Source organism: Rattus rattus, chromosome 6 (genome assembly GCF_011064425.1).
Source record: "Rattus rattus isolate New Zealand chromosome 6, Rrattus_CSIRO_v1, whole genome shotgun sequence".
In the NCBI taxonomy this organism is placed as follows: domain Eukaryota; kingdom Metazoa; phylum Chordata; class Mammalia; order Rodentia; family Muridae; genus Rattus; species Rattus rattus.
Genome location: NC_046159.1, coordinates 82,536,426 through 82,550,797, shown reverse-complemented (window position 1 = coordinate 82,550,797; position 14,372 = coordinate 82,536,426). Strand labels below are relative to the sequence as shown.

General features: G+C 42.0%; 1 protein-coding gene across 1 annotated transcript in view; it reads right to left on the bottom strand.

The window, feature by feature from the left end:
• Positions 1-2,136: 2,136 nt before the first annotated feature.
• The window catches only part of Gprin3 (GPRIN family member 3), a 77,200-nt gene continuing 64,964 nt past the window's right edge, over positions 2,137-14,372 (bottom strand). The window contains exon 2 of the mRNA XM_032906404.1: positions 2,137-4,767. Coding sequence (XP_032762295.1) covers positions 2,361-4,658 — 2,298 coding nt within the window. The 5' untranslated portion in view covers positions 4,659-4,767 and the 3' untranslated portion in view covers positions 2,137-2,360. The remainder of the gene's footprint in view (positions 4,768-14,372) is intronic.

Here is a 14,372-nt window from a genome sequence, read left to right as displayed (position 1 = left end):
TTCTACAAGCTCTCAATTCCGTAGGATGCGCAAGGAGAAAGCAAAAATCTATTTGAACCATTTTGTGCTGTTTCTTGAGTCTTTGTACAAATTAAGAATTTAGATCTGGTATCAAGGAAAAGCAAATTTACTAATCAAATATTTTTTCTTGAGGTTTTGCTTTGAGAGGCACCATACCGAAATGAGCAGTTTTGATTTACGGAGTTTGGGAAAGATGCCTATAACTCTCTCAGCCTTAGCAATCTATGCATTGCATGTTTACTTTAAATCCACAGATGTCATTGCTGAACAGAACTGTCTTTTCTCTCCTATTTGACTGCGGAAGCAGCCTGTTGTAGCACTTTGCAGCAAAGGATTCCTAGGGCCCACCATCTGGAGTGGACCCCGAGAACAGCTGCTCCTGTGTGTGTGTGTGTGTGTGTGTGTGTGTGTGTGTGTGTGTGTGTGTGTGTGTGCTGGCATGTGTAGCCCGTATACACAGCATGAGTGCCAACATGTGACAGAAGATCTGGGTGTATTGTAAGATAGCACATAAAATCCAGGCAAAGGTGTCTGGGACAAATGAATCCTTACATTAAAAAGAGAGAGTTTTATACTAAATCTCTAATCATTAATATAGCAACTTAATCAGTAATTTGACAGTAATTCCTACTTTATAAAGCATCCTTAATAGAAGCCAATTAGTAGGAAGCTGAAAATGTGCTTTATTAAGAAATTCATTATAAGTTCCAAGTATAACACTGTAATTATCATTCTCTACCTCGGAGGGTGCTGTCACCGTGGCCTACTTATGCAGCTACTCACTCAGTTAAATTGCTCTTGTAGAAATCAAACGCAATGCACCTCAGGGTTTAGAGCTCAGGTATAATTTTTTTATATTTCCAATTTACAAAATAGAAATAGATTGCAAAACACGAAAATAGATTCTTGGCTATAGCACTGATATTTAATTCTCTAAGAAAAAAAGATACATGGCAGGCCCTCTTTTCATGGGGAGTGATTTCAGCAAAGGCCGTTAGCTGTTGTTTTTACTCCACATCTAAGTCTGAAGTGTTAACTGCAACCTTCAGACTAGCATTGTGTAGACAATGAATGCTGGGAGGAAGGTCTTCTCTAAATCTTTGCCATACTCGTTCTCCATACTACTCCAAGGTACAAGCTGCCGTCGCCACCCCAACTCAGTGCACCAAGGACGTTCCCATGCATATGCCTGTCTATCCTGTAGAAACCAGTGAGGAAAGTTGGCCACACAAAGTTCAAATTATGATTTCATGAAGATCTCTGAAGTGTAACAGCATGTCTCTTAAAAGTGATAAATCTGAAGGAATCCAGGTTGTACACTTAAGCAATCAGAACCTGTTAGCAGAGGACACATTTACAATACAAAATTTACTGTCCTCCTTGATTTCATGACTCAACTTGGAGACACTTCCTCTAGTGTAAGAAAATGACATTTTAATGTGGTCTGAAGTACAAGGATGCACTTTGCTTTCGATGCAGGAAAATATACATATATAAGTTCATGTTTGGTACAGGCAGTACTCATATTTGGAGGTATAACTAACGTTTCTTTTTTTTTTTTCTTTTCTTTGGAGCTGAGGACTGAACCCAGGGCCTTGCACTTGCTAGGCAAGCGCCCTACCACTGAGCTAAATCCCCAACCCCATAACTAACTTTTCTAACAAGAACTTGTTCACATAAAAGGGGTTAGCTTTAGATGCCTATAGCTAGTTCACATTTGTTTTTATATATTTTTGAATATTTTCATTTCATCTTATTTGTCCCAGGAATAATATACAATTTTTTTTCAAGTTTTCACATTAAGCTTCTTATAAGCTACTTAAACCTTTGTGGTACTAGCATCCTCTTGTGGTACTAGCATCCTTACCTCAGCAATACCAAATTACCACAGTGTTGCTAATAGTTATTTCTGCTAGTTTCAATGTAAAGCAGGTATTTTAGTGGAAATGCCACCCTGTGATAGACTGGGGTGAAAATACCAAATGACTTGTGTGTAATAAAAATGTGTGTATAAATAATAATAATGTATTAAAAATAGCGCAGTCACGACCATTTCTTCTGAACTCGGGATGCAGACTCTCTGCAAGCCTCGCTTCACTTCTTGTATTCTTTCTCTCAGCGTGAAACACATTTTATTTATGGAGGACCCAACAATCTGTAATAGCTAATTCTTAAACTTAATAGTTGCTTTTACTCCTAAGTCTCGAAGGAAACAACAACAATCCCCCACCCCCAAAACAAAACAAAACAAAAAAACAAACTCAGAAATCCAAACTTCTAAGCTTCGACACAAATAGACACAAGGAATACCACAGCTCATACAACAGTGCAGTTCCCTTTTAGTCCAGCACTGAGGACGGAGCAGGACGGACACAGCAGTTGGGGCGCCGGAAGTTTTGCAGCATAGACTGTAGAACGCCCTGTTGTCTCCCTTTAAGCTTCTTACTTGAAGAAGAATCTGAGGAAATAGATCTTCGAGTCTGGCCACTTTGTGTTTTAACTAATTTCTCATGTTCCCTAATTTGTCTTTGTAAATGGTTCTGGATGGCAACTCCCAGGGACTCTGGGTCCAAGGAAGCACCATACACTTCCCAGGTCATGCCCTGGTCATCCCACACCACGTCCCTCACTCGCTTAGACTGTTTCAGCTGCAGCTTGGACTCTGCACCCAGCTGTTTCTTCTTCTCTCCAGGTGTAAGCCCCACTTGGGCAGCAGCTGCTGTCACGTTGAGCTCCTTCAGGAACTCGCTGACCCGGCTGGCCCTTCGAGGGCTGGCCTTGACTGAGCGAGAAGGGGTCCTCTTACCAGAACCTGGGCTCGAGTCACCTGTACCATCTGATGGCAAGCTCAGGCTCGTGACTGTCTTGGTCTGCCTGTGTTCTTCCACGGTGTTCTGCTGGTTCTTCCTCCCTGGGGACGGCGCGGGACTGACCTCTGGTCCCTCACTTCCTTGAGATTTAGGATTTAGTAGTAGGGTTTTGGCATCTGGGGTGCTGGTGACTCCAGACGCATGATCTTTCACGATAAGAGGAGAAGCAGGATTTTTGTCCTTTGCATCTCTTTTATCAGTGGGGTCCAAGCTCTCCAGGGGTTGGTCTTCATTTACACCTCCACGGGAGTTGGACAGTTTGCAGTCTGGCTCTGTTTTGTGGTCATTTGCAGTTTTCTCTACAAGTTCAGGTGCCCTGGGTTCAGAGTTCCCCAACCCATGACTTATCTCAGCTTGACTCCCTGCCAGGACAGAGATTTGTGCAATGGTGGTAGCTTTCTGGGAGCCACGATTAGTACCTGTAAGCTCCCTGGAGGTTGCCTCTTTGCTTGTTGAAGATCGCAGGTCTTCCTCTGTATCCAGGTTTTGACTGGAGGCCACATGGATCAGTGGGGACTTAAGGCCTTCAGCTGGCTGCTTAGCTGGTTTGCACCCCCCTTTGAAAGCTGTAGAAGTGGCAACAGGGGCCTGGATATGTACTTGCGGTACAATGCTGGGGTGCTTTCTTGACTCCTGGGGGTCTACCATGCTGTTAGAGAGTTCCAACAAGCGGCTTCCACTGCCCTTGTCATGGTAAATGACCCGCAGCTGCTCTTGACCATTCTCCTGCTCAAGAGCAGGGTTTTCCTTTAAAAATGCAGGGAGGATACTGGGGCTGGTAGAGACAGACCTGCTTTCCACACTTGCTACTGCCTGCACCTCAGCATCTTGCCAAGCCCTGCCAGGGACCTCCTTAGCCTCGCTTTCAGCTTGGCAGGTCATTGTACTGGCTTCTTTGAACCTTGATGTGGGATGCTGTGTTGGCAGCTGTACTTGTCTTGCCTCTGAAGAACATGTGGCCTCTCTGCTGGTAAGGGAGGACAGTGGAGGGTTTTCCGACCTTTCATCTGTGGTGTCCAAGACAGTGTCCGAGGGCTGTCTGTTCTCTGAGCATTCCCCTCTTGCTGGAGGTTCACTGGATACCACTGTGGTGCTATTGATGGCTTTCTGCTCTTCTCCCTCAGGTCTGTCTGCAGAAGGGGATGAGCGACTCCTCATTGCCCTATCTAGAGTCTGCACAATTCCCTGGCTGTTTTCTGGAGAAGGGAAATCACAGAACACTTCGTTTTTGCTGCTGCAACAGGTGACCCTGGTGGGGCAACTTGACTTTTCAGGTTTCTCACTGTTTGAGTTTGCCTCTGATCTCACCAAGGAATCTTCAGGTACTGGACAGGTGCTAGTATTTGGTGGGTCGCTTCGGATAGCATGGTGCGTGTGCTGGACTGCAGACGTTAAAAATGGTGCAGATGTAAGTTCCTTTTTTGCAGAAACATTTGCTTCTGGTACTGTTGACTCCTTGCTTCCTTGAAGCTGGGAGTCATCAGGAGTGTTGTTCTTGGGAGACACTTGCTCCACCTCATTGAAGACGCCAGGAGATGTCATGTCTTGCAGGCTGGCCTCATGCACGCACGCTTGTATCAGGGCCGGAGCAGCTGAACTGAGCCTGAGGCTGAGTTCTGCAGGAGCATTGCCAATGTCACTAACATTCTTATCTGGCTGAGCTGGTTGTGGTGAGACACTCTGCAGCTCCCCTGGAGACTCTTCCTTCCTAGAAGCTGCCACTATCGAAGCTTTAGTCACCCTCAGAGGGTAAGGTACAGTCCCCATGGGACCTCTCTCCAAGAGCACCCCAGTGTCTGTTCCAAGTCTGTGTTCCACTGGGAAGTAGTCGGAATTCAGAGGGAAGACATAGGGATGAGTCTTCTGAAGAACTGGCCTGTGGAATGAAGAAAGCAATACCATTAATATGCTTACCTTTTTGGGGGGTGGGTGGAAATTACAGAACTGCCACTTTTATAAGATCACATAAGCTCATTTTCTACTTGAAACTAGATTGGTGGTACAGGCTAGTCTTTCCAGATCTCAGAGGACAAAGGCAGGGAAATCCCAATTTCGAGGCCTGTTTAGACTAGAGTACAATTAGAAAGTTGGCCTGGACACGGCAGTGAGACTCTATCTTAAAAGGTAAGAAAGGGGTTAGGGGTGTAGCTCAGTAGCGGAGCAGCTTCTAGCATATACAGATGACATAGGTTCAATCCCTAGGACTGAAAAACATAAGCCTATGGTAACAAAATGACATATACAAGAAACACACAACAATAACAACAACAATAACAAATGTCTCATATCTGTTGATATAAAAATCCACTTGAGATAGAAAGACTTCAACAATTATTCTAACTGTACTAATATTATTTTGACTGATTAGTTTCTGCTTATATTCCAGTGCTGTTCATTACAATGAGTTTTTAATAAGACTACCTTCCATAACCATTTCTGAAGTCATCATTGTAATCTGTTTCTTCAGAATCATAAAACCCTGCAGTGCTACTGGAACTATATCTGTGACACACTGAATAGGCCTTGAAGAGGCCTAGAACCTTGGCAACAGAGTATTCAGAAATGGACCTGGATTTAAGTGGGATTTTAGTCGTGGATAAAAGAGGCATTTCAAGTCTGCTAAAGAATCTAATATAAACAGCTAATAAATTGTCTAGAAGGAAAGGAAAGGAGGGTTTGTTTTTTAATCATATTTCAGATAAAAAGATCCTAGATGTATTTTCGCAAACTAAAGCATTTAAATGTCAGACATAAATAAAGGTCATATAAGAAATAAAATCTAGTAACCATCAGTGTAATAGGGGAAGCAATAATATGTGTTTATGGTAAAACATAAATTAAGAAAAAGCAATAGATAGATGAAATTCAAGACTTTTGTATAACAAAAGGTTCCATAAATATATTTTATATTACAGATTTGAGAAAAAAATGCAAAAATTGGACATCATTTGAAAATACCCATATTACACTAAAAGCCCTTAAAAGCTTAAAAGAAACTAAATAATCTTTTGGAAAAATAGGTAAAAGAATGAGAAAGCAAAGTTAACTGGAAAACAAGAGCATAAGACTTGAATGGTGAGTTCACTTGTCATCAGATAAATGCCCAGTTAGGTTTTATTCTATACCAACTGCACTTGCAAAGGCAGTGTACAGGAAAGACTCTTAATGGTTGCAGGCCTAAAGGTGCATCACTGTAGCTTTCTGAGGAGAGATAAAGCACGCCCCTGACCTCATGAAGCAAGCTCTAACAATATAACGATTAATGGATAAACGGCATGCTCCTTCAAGTATTATTTGAGGGAGCAAAACCCAATGGGGTAAAGGCTCAGGGAAGGAGGAGGCAGTATTGGGACATAATCTACCATAAGGGATATATAACATAACCGTGAAAATAAAGTCTTAGCGAGGTTTCAGCTTCTCCCTTGGCAATACTTTCCTCAGATACGGTTAAATGTGTAAATTAAGGCAAAGAAAAGAGTATATATATATATATATATATATATATATATATATATTCATTTGTTTGCAGAAGATAACCAAGCGCTTCATACGCATGTACACATAGGTTTGTAAATGAGTACACAGATTTTAAAACCACTTAGAAGACCTACTAAGTGTTGAATGAAAAGAGATTCCGGGGTTAGAGAAAGAGAGGGAGATGGATGAACTAGTTGGAAAAAAATGCTGATTTAAAGCAAAATGTATCTTATGTGACTTAGAATATATACCCATGTAAAATTATGTATATGCTTATGCATAGGCATTTTGGGAAGAATAACTAGGCACCAAGGCATGTGGATAAAGCGGTAGATTATAAATCAGTGATGACTATATTTAAATTTATATCTCTTAGAAGGAGGTGGTCAATTCAAGCTAATCACTTTATTTTTCTGGGCTCCCAATTAACTCATTAGGACAACTGACCATATGATTTCTCTAGGTCTCTCAAGCTGTGCCATTTAAGAGCCCTGCTTCTTTGCATAGGTTGCATAATATAATGACAGACACTCTCTTAAATGAGGCTGCAGACTGCCAAGATGAGACAAAGTCAAATCTAGTTGGGCCACGAAGTTTTGGATGAATAACTTTACCATTTTTTTTAATAGTCAAAGGAGGATTTTTGGGTGTTTTGTTTTTTCCCTAAAGTTTGGTAGGTGTCGAGCTTTATTACGTAGACATAGTCAAGCTCACACTGGAAGACTCACCATAAAATGGTCAGTTGAAATGCAGTTTGCAGAGAACTTTACCTCTAGTTGTTTAACCTGGTCCACTATTGTATGAAATAAGGATAAATCAAACTTCATTCTCTAACTGATTGTTCATATGAGTGTGCCAAATACTTACCCATATCCAGGTTGCACACTGATACCGTTTGTCTGGGTTCCTTTCTATTATTTGTCACTGGATTGTCACTATGTGCAATACCACAGTTGCTTCTTTCTTCCTTCTCCTGCATTTGTGTTTGCTGTGCCTTTTCTCTAATTTTTTTACACTACCTCATCCTTTGAAAATGTTCCCTCTCCTGCAATCCCCCATTTGAATGTCATTTCCTCGCTGAAGACCTCTAAAACTTTTGAATCATGACAGGGTGGTCATTTTTGTTCTTTGAATTGTAATTTTCACATTCCATTTGGTACAGTTAGTTGTTCCTTGTATTAATGTCTAACTTCTCCATAGATATTTTGAATCTGGGGAAGGCAGGAAGGAGAAGATGGATTATTTTCTGTCCCTCCATAGGACAGAGGGCATGGTCTTACACATAAAGAAAGTCAGTTGATGCTGTTTCCCTGAAAATAGACATTATCAAACACCTGTCCAATACCATAGTAATGGGATATTTTAATTCACAAATTGAAATATTAAGGAAAACATAAAAAGTGTTGTTTGGGGAATAAGAAAATGATGGTGTCTTAGTTATTAAATTGTGTGTGTCTATAATCCACATTTAGACTATTAAAGTTTGGACACCTGCTATGAAAAGCTGGTTGGTCTCATAAAACTGAGAGAACAGACTGTCTTCTGTGTTGTGTGGCTGGATCCAAGAAATGAGTGTGCCAAGTAGAACTGTAAAATAGGAACGGCTTGAAGTTTATCATCTAAAACTTAAAGGACTTCAATAAAATAGTTTACAACATTTCAGAAGTCATTGTGTTATTTCCATTTTCCACTTGCAGTGTTAATTTAGTATTGAAATGTGATTCCTTTCATCAGTTTTGTTAATAGAGGTCAATTATCCATCAATTTAAGACTGAAGAGCAAAAGACAAGACTGATTAGCTAACAAATGCTAGCCCCAAATTGCTTATTAATAGATAAGCACACAATACTGGCCTCAGACAGAACTGCTAATGAGGCCATCATAGCATCCAAACTCTGAAACGCTCCCTGCCTTCTCTTTCCCCCACCATATGGTAGACACTGCAGTTTCTACCATATCAGACAGACAGACACTGAAGTACAAGTATGTCATTTTTCATCATCCTGATCACTTGGGGGAGTGAGGCAGAGGATTTTGAGCTCTAGGTTAGCTTAGAATACAGGAGACGGTCTCAACAAAGCCAAAGGAAACATAACATCAATGCCCCCACAAAATACACCCCCTGGATAGAACTAATTCCTTCTATAGAGCCTCTTCTTCCTTCCTTCCTCCTCCTGGTCGCTCTTCCTTCCTCCTCTCTTTCCCTCTTTCTCCCTCTTCCCCTCTCCCTTCTCGTCATCTTCCTCTACCTTCCTCTTTGCCCTTGCTTTTATATTCTTTCTTCCCTCCCTTACAGTCCTGCAGCTATTTCTCCCTAATAATTAAGACTTAATTGAAACACCGCCTTCAGGAGGGTGGGGTAGAGAACGTTCTAAGACTTTAGAAACAAATGGAATTTAGAAGTCTCAGGTCTTACAAAGACTTACAAGGTTCAGGAAGTCTAGAGAGATGCATAGGCCATTCTCAGGATGAACGAAGCAGTTGCTTCAGACGGCAATGGATCTACCTGATTACAGGGTGAGCAAGGTGGTGTGGGGATGCAGAGTCATCACCACACCTGGGCTTCCTAGTGACACCAGCTCCTCTAAGTTACCCCAGAAGTCTCACTGGCTGCTCATCACATTGCACATGGATGCAACCTTTTATTTTCTCTGTTGCCTTTGCTCCATGCACAGATGCTTTTCCCTGTATCTCCAGGTGAAGTCACACAAAAGGCAACTCATAAGAATCCAGATTTCTTTTTTGCTTTTAAAAAAATGGATATTTTATTTTAAAATATGAAATTTTTAAAATATGAATGATATTTTATTTTGAAATATGAGTACATAATTTTCTCTCTTCCCTTTTGTCCCTCTAACCTTTCCTGTGTCCTTCCATGTCATACCCTTCCTGTAACTCCTCCCACGTCATACTCACCCTTACTCCCTCAGGTTAAATCTAGCTCAGATCCTCCAAGTCCTGTGCACAATCGCATGATGTCTTCAGTAGTAGAGAGGACCAACCAGCTAAGGGCATAGGAACAGCCTATATGTTTTGAGACTCTCATGGTCTTCACACTGACCAACTTAAAAGAGGTTTCTCGAGTTTGGTCCTAAAGTGTTCTTGTTAAATGGTCTATTGTTCATCGAGGGGAGCACTGTCTATCAATTATACACACACACACACACACACACACACAGAGAGAGAGAGAGAGAGAGAGAGAGAGAGAGAGAGAGAGAGAGAGAGAGAGAGAGAGAGAAGAGAGAGAGAGAATATTTCGGTAATATATAATAGTTTTATATAATTTGTTTTTTCTTAAGACTTTTACAAGCATCTTTAGTTATTATTCTCCTCTTTGTTCTGTGTAGCCTCTTTTCTCAATTAAAGTCCCCTTCTCCATTTTGCCCATTTCCCCCTTTATTTCCCAAATAATTTATATTCCCAAATCTCAGTGACTAGGTGACATGGAGAAGGTATCATCATAGGCATAGACATTCCAAGTGGTGGGGCTCTTGGTGTCTTCTTGATTTAAGTTTAGGAGAGTCCTCTAGTCTGAGTCTGAGGGTCTTGTTCTAAGTGTTGACAGAACAGATATTCCTGCCTAATTACTAGCCTTCTGAAGATGGCCTGACCTTGATCCCCAAAAAGATGGACTTGAGATGGCCTCTCTGGATTCAGAAATCATTTTTGTATGCAGCTCTATTTGTGTGCCCAGGTCAGTACCATGTTCTCAGGGCCTTGGTTTCAGCACTAATAAAAAGGGTATCTTCAGACATGATAAGCACAATGTGGATGATCTTTCAAAACCATAACGATTAAGCTTTAATCTGTGTTTGTAAAAAAGTTACTATGTTAAATGCTAAGAGAATGCGATAGGTGAGAGACGATATCAGTCGAAGCAAGAATGGGCTCATATTGAAGTCCCACAAGAGTGTGGAGCAGCAGTTTGTAAATTTGGCCAGGTAGCAGGCTGAAGCAGAGTGAGGTCAGTGGATGTAGATGTAAAATTAATAACAGGAGACAACAACACAGTGGAAAGAGTTTTGTTAAGCTACCCATGGTTCCTGCTGAAGGTAGATCCAGTTCGTAAGACAGCAAGAGCCAGGGACTTCGTCTAAACTACTTTACCTCTGTAAGTATAACCCGGAGATCAAAGGAGCCTGGAGGTTCCTGACAAAGGTTTGGTGAACAGGTCTTTGTCATAACAGCAGAAAATTTGGATTATCATAAAAGATCCTGTAGCTTCAGGAATTCTCTCTGAACTGGGCATCAGCCATGAATATCAAGGTTTCTGGAAGCTATTCTGTCTTCAAGTATAATAAAAAAATGGAATCCACAGCACCCATTATTCCACTGTCTCCATGGCCAAAACCATGAAACTCCTGTTCTAAACGTATGGGTCATAACCCCTTTGGGGTCACATATCAGATAGTTTTATATCAGATATTTACAGTATGATTCATGATAATAGCAAAATTACGGTTCTGAAGTAGCAGCAACATAATTTTATGGTTAGAGGTCATCAAAACATGAGGAATTGTATTAAAGGGTCACAGCATTAGGAAGGTTGGGGACCACTGCCTTACAGGAAGGAGATTGAGGTTCAGGGTTCATGAACCACAGCAAGTCTGCAAATCTATAATTCTCGTTTAACTGAATTTTAACAAATGCTGATAATTGAGTTTCTTTCTGTTGTATAACTACAGAAAGAAGATAGAAAGCAAACATACACACACACACACACACACAGAAAGAGAGAGAGAGAGAGAGAGAGAGAGAGAGAGAGAGAGAGAGAGAGAGAGAGAGAGAGAACAAAACAAAACAAACAAACAAAACCCCAACACCTTCACACAAGGCAGGAACCCTTTCTTTTGCAAGTGGCTCCCAGCACTGGACACCAGGGATGCAAGTAACCCTGACTACAGTGTCATACTAATTGGTTACCTTAGAATAATAGAGACTTGCTGACTCCCTACACCCCCCAGTGTCCATTCCAAAAACAATGGGTTCCCTGAATATACCATGTCCCGGTTTTTCTAATGCACACCCACACTTAATAAGGCAGGCAGAAAAGTACCTCAGCCGTTTATTAGGTGTTGAATGGTGGGGAAAGCATGAGGCAGGAGGAGCATAGAAAGTCTGGGTTGTAGACCAACAGGATGACATTGCTAGGCACAATAAAGCCAGTGTGTCTCGGGCAGCTATTACTTTTGAGCACAGCAGAGTGGCTGAGTCCCTGGAATGGGACTTAGCATACACCAAGTGTTATGGGGACCTGAGGAAGCCCTCAGCCTTCAGTTCTCTGAAACAGCTGATTTTAGACTTCAGGTGACTGGGAAAGGAAGTGAGGGACTAGCAGTTTCCTGGCACCTACTCAGTAAGGTTTTCTCATCCCCTTCCCTATTGGCCTTTCCCTCTGTTATTAGCACATATAGCTGAGCTCATGCTGCCATGTCTGACTCTGCGTTTTGGTGATTGCTGCTGACATCATACCGCTAGGCATGGCTCTGTTGGTGATTCTACCCACAGAACACCCACAGTCTGCAAAGAGTTGAGCATCCTTTCTTTATGAAGACCACAGCCCAGCACTAACAGCTTCTTAGCTGAACACCAGGCCTTCCCTCTGTCATGTGGCTAAAGTATATCCAGGAGCAGAAAAGGACTGCCTGGCCAAGAGGATGACCAGCATGGGTGTGCATTACAGGAAAGCTGCTGCTTCAGTAAGAGATTGATGAGGAGCAAGATGTATCTCTCTTACTAGTTACCTTAGTAACCTTGTTATATGCTCTCTAGAAGAATGAGACAATGGCCGTATGTGTCACTGATGTCCATAGAAGTGGGACTCGACAAAGAAAAAGGAGGTGACAAAGTATAATGACCTCCTCTTCCCCTTTATCAAACACAATTTCAGCATGAATCTTAAATGCCTAACAGGTTAAAATCACTTTGCAAAGCACAGCAAAGATTTATTACTTCCTCCATTCCAATCTTGAGCTGAAGTTACCCGAAAAGGAAAGCAAAGCAGAACACCCTATGTGTATGCAAGGCTGACTGTAACTTGTTAGAGACTTGCAATGTGCAGATCCACCCTATGTGTGTTAAGGACTCTGCAAGGCTGACTGTAACTTGTTAGAGACTTGCAATGTGCAGATCCACGATTAACTTATCTTGAGCTATTTACAGTTCCCTGCATTCCCATTCCTTCTCAACTCTGCACTGAATATCTTTATGACTAGTAGGTAAAACCTTAGCTTGCACTGTCCTTTAAAACAAAAATCGTTTTCCAAAGTTGCTGTAACCTGGCCTATCCAATGTCCTCACCAATGTATATTGTAAGTATGATTATTCTATTACACGTTCACGTAGCCATCTATGCTGGAGCATATCATTGCTACAACTTAAACCCTTGTTCCCACACCATGGTCACTCATTTCACTTAGAATAAACCATCTCTTAACTCTTTTTGAAGAGAGAACTATGTTTTCTTTTGGTGTCCTGCCTAATGTTAGACCACAAAGATGACTAACTTCCCTAGGATGACTCACCCAACTGATACCAGGTTCTGGTATGAGTCCTTTGTGACCAGCCATCTTTGATGTGTCTTCAAATGGCAGCTGTGGGAGTTCTTTCTGGTTCAGTTTGGTCACCGGTATGTTGGTTTATTCGGAGCTTGTTCTTACATGGCATCTGATTTGCTTTAACACTTTCTTATCACAGATTTCATATAAGAGTTTTTGTCAGAATCCATTTCCACACACTTAACACTTTCCCCCTGTCATTCTTCCAATCTCCAACTTCCTTCCATTTCTTCTCTCCTATAGAATGCAACCATGCCCTTTAGTTTAGATATATCCTCATTGAATAATCATAAGGATACCAAAGAAAAGAATCATCTTATCTCTAAGGCACAGCATGGAGAGGTCAGAGGTAGCAATTTCAAAAAGCAGCCCAAGAAAATAGATCTATAGTAACTATTTCGCCTGAGGACCATTTTCCTGCCTAGGCAGCCTCATCTTTACAGGTCCTCAGAATAGGACTTCCTAAATACAATGTGTTCACATGCACAAGTTTGATGTTGTGTGGGGGTGGGGAAGCACAATCTGAGATCGGGACACAGCTGTAACTGGTTCTGGAGTCACCAGGCCTGCAGCAATAAGACTGTGGCTGTCTGGTTCTCAGACTCTTGGACATCCAGTGGGGGCCCTGAGAGGTGGATCTAGACTGGGGCTGAGGGGGAAGAGGGGATCTCTGGCAGATAGCATAGGGGGTAGTCCTTGGTGGTAGCAGGTAGCAGGTTTGGTGGAGCACAAGTAGGCTTTCTTCGGGTGATTAGACAGCAATGGCAGCTCTGTAGGTGAAGGCCTTCTCCACAGCGGATCCCAATGTAGAGACAGTCCATGGTTTTGAGACATTTATTGTCGTGGGGGAAAGTGGATAAGTAAAACCATCTCCTACTTCTCAGGGTGGGCCTGAGATTAAAGATATTTTGCAGAGAGTAATGTCTGGGAAGGAAAGTTCATTGGCTAAGCCTCCAGGCCTTTAGGTACCTCAATATAATGGAGATCTGTCTTGAGCCTACATAAAGTGACCTGTGGTCACCTCTTCTACCTGTGGAAGGGCTTGGGGCACTGCCCTTACATGATAGCCACAAATCTATGGAGGGCTGTGGCTAGTGACAGGACCTGGTTTCCCAGGAGTCAGCTGAAATGTCTATTGTCCCTTAGGGTCATCTGGGTTTCTAGCCTTACTAAACAGGGAACCAGGGTGCCTTTCATGGTTCCACAGCTAGCTTCCATCAACCAAGAAGCTAAGATCATCATTGTACAGCAACTGAAGTCCACAGCTGAGATTTCTTCACTTTGCTGTAACTCACATACCCACTATGTTGGTCAGAAACTGGCCTCAGGGTTGCCAGTTGCCTACCAATCAAGTGATGATATCACCTCTAGGTGACAAGGACTCTCTTGCATCTGTTGCCATGGCAACTGCAAACACATTTCCAGCATACACTTTACCTGCCCTCTG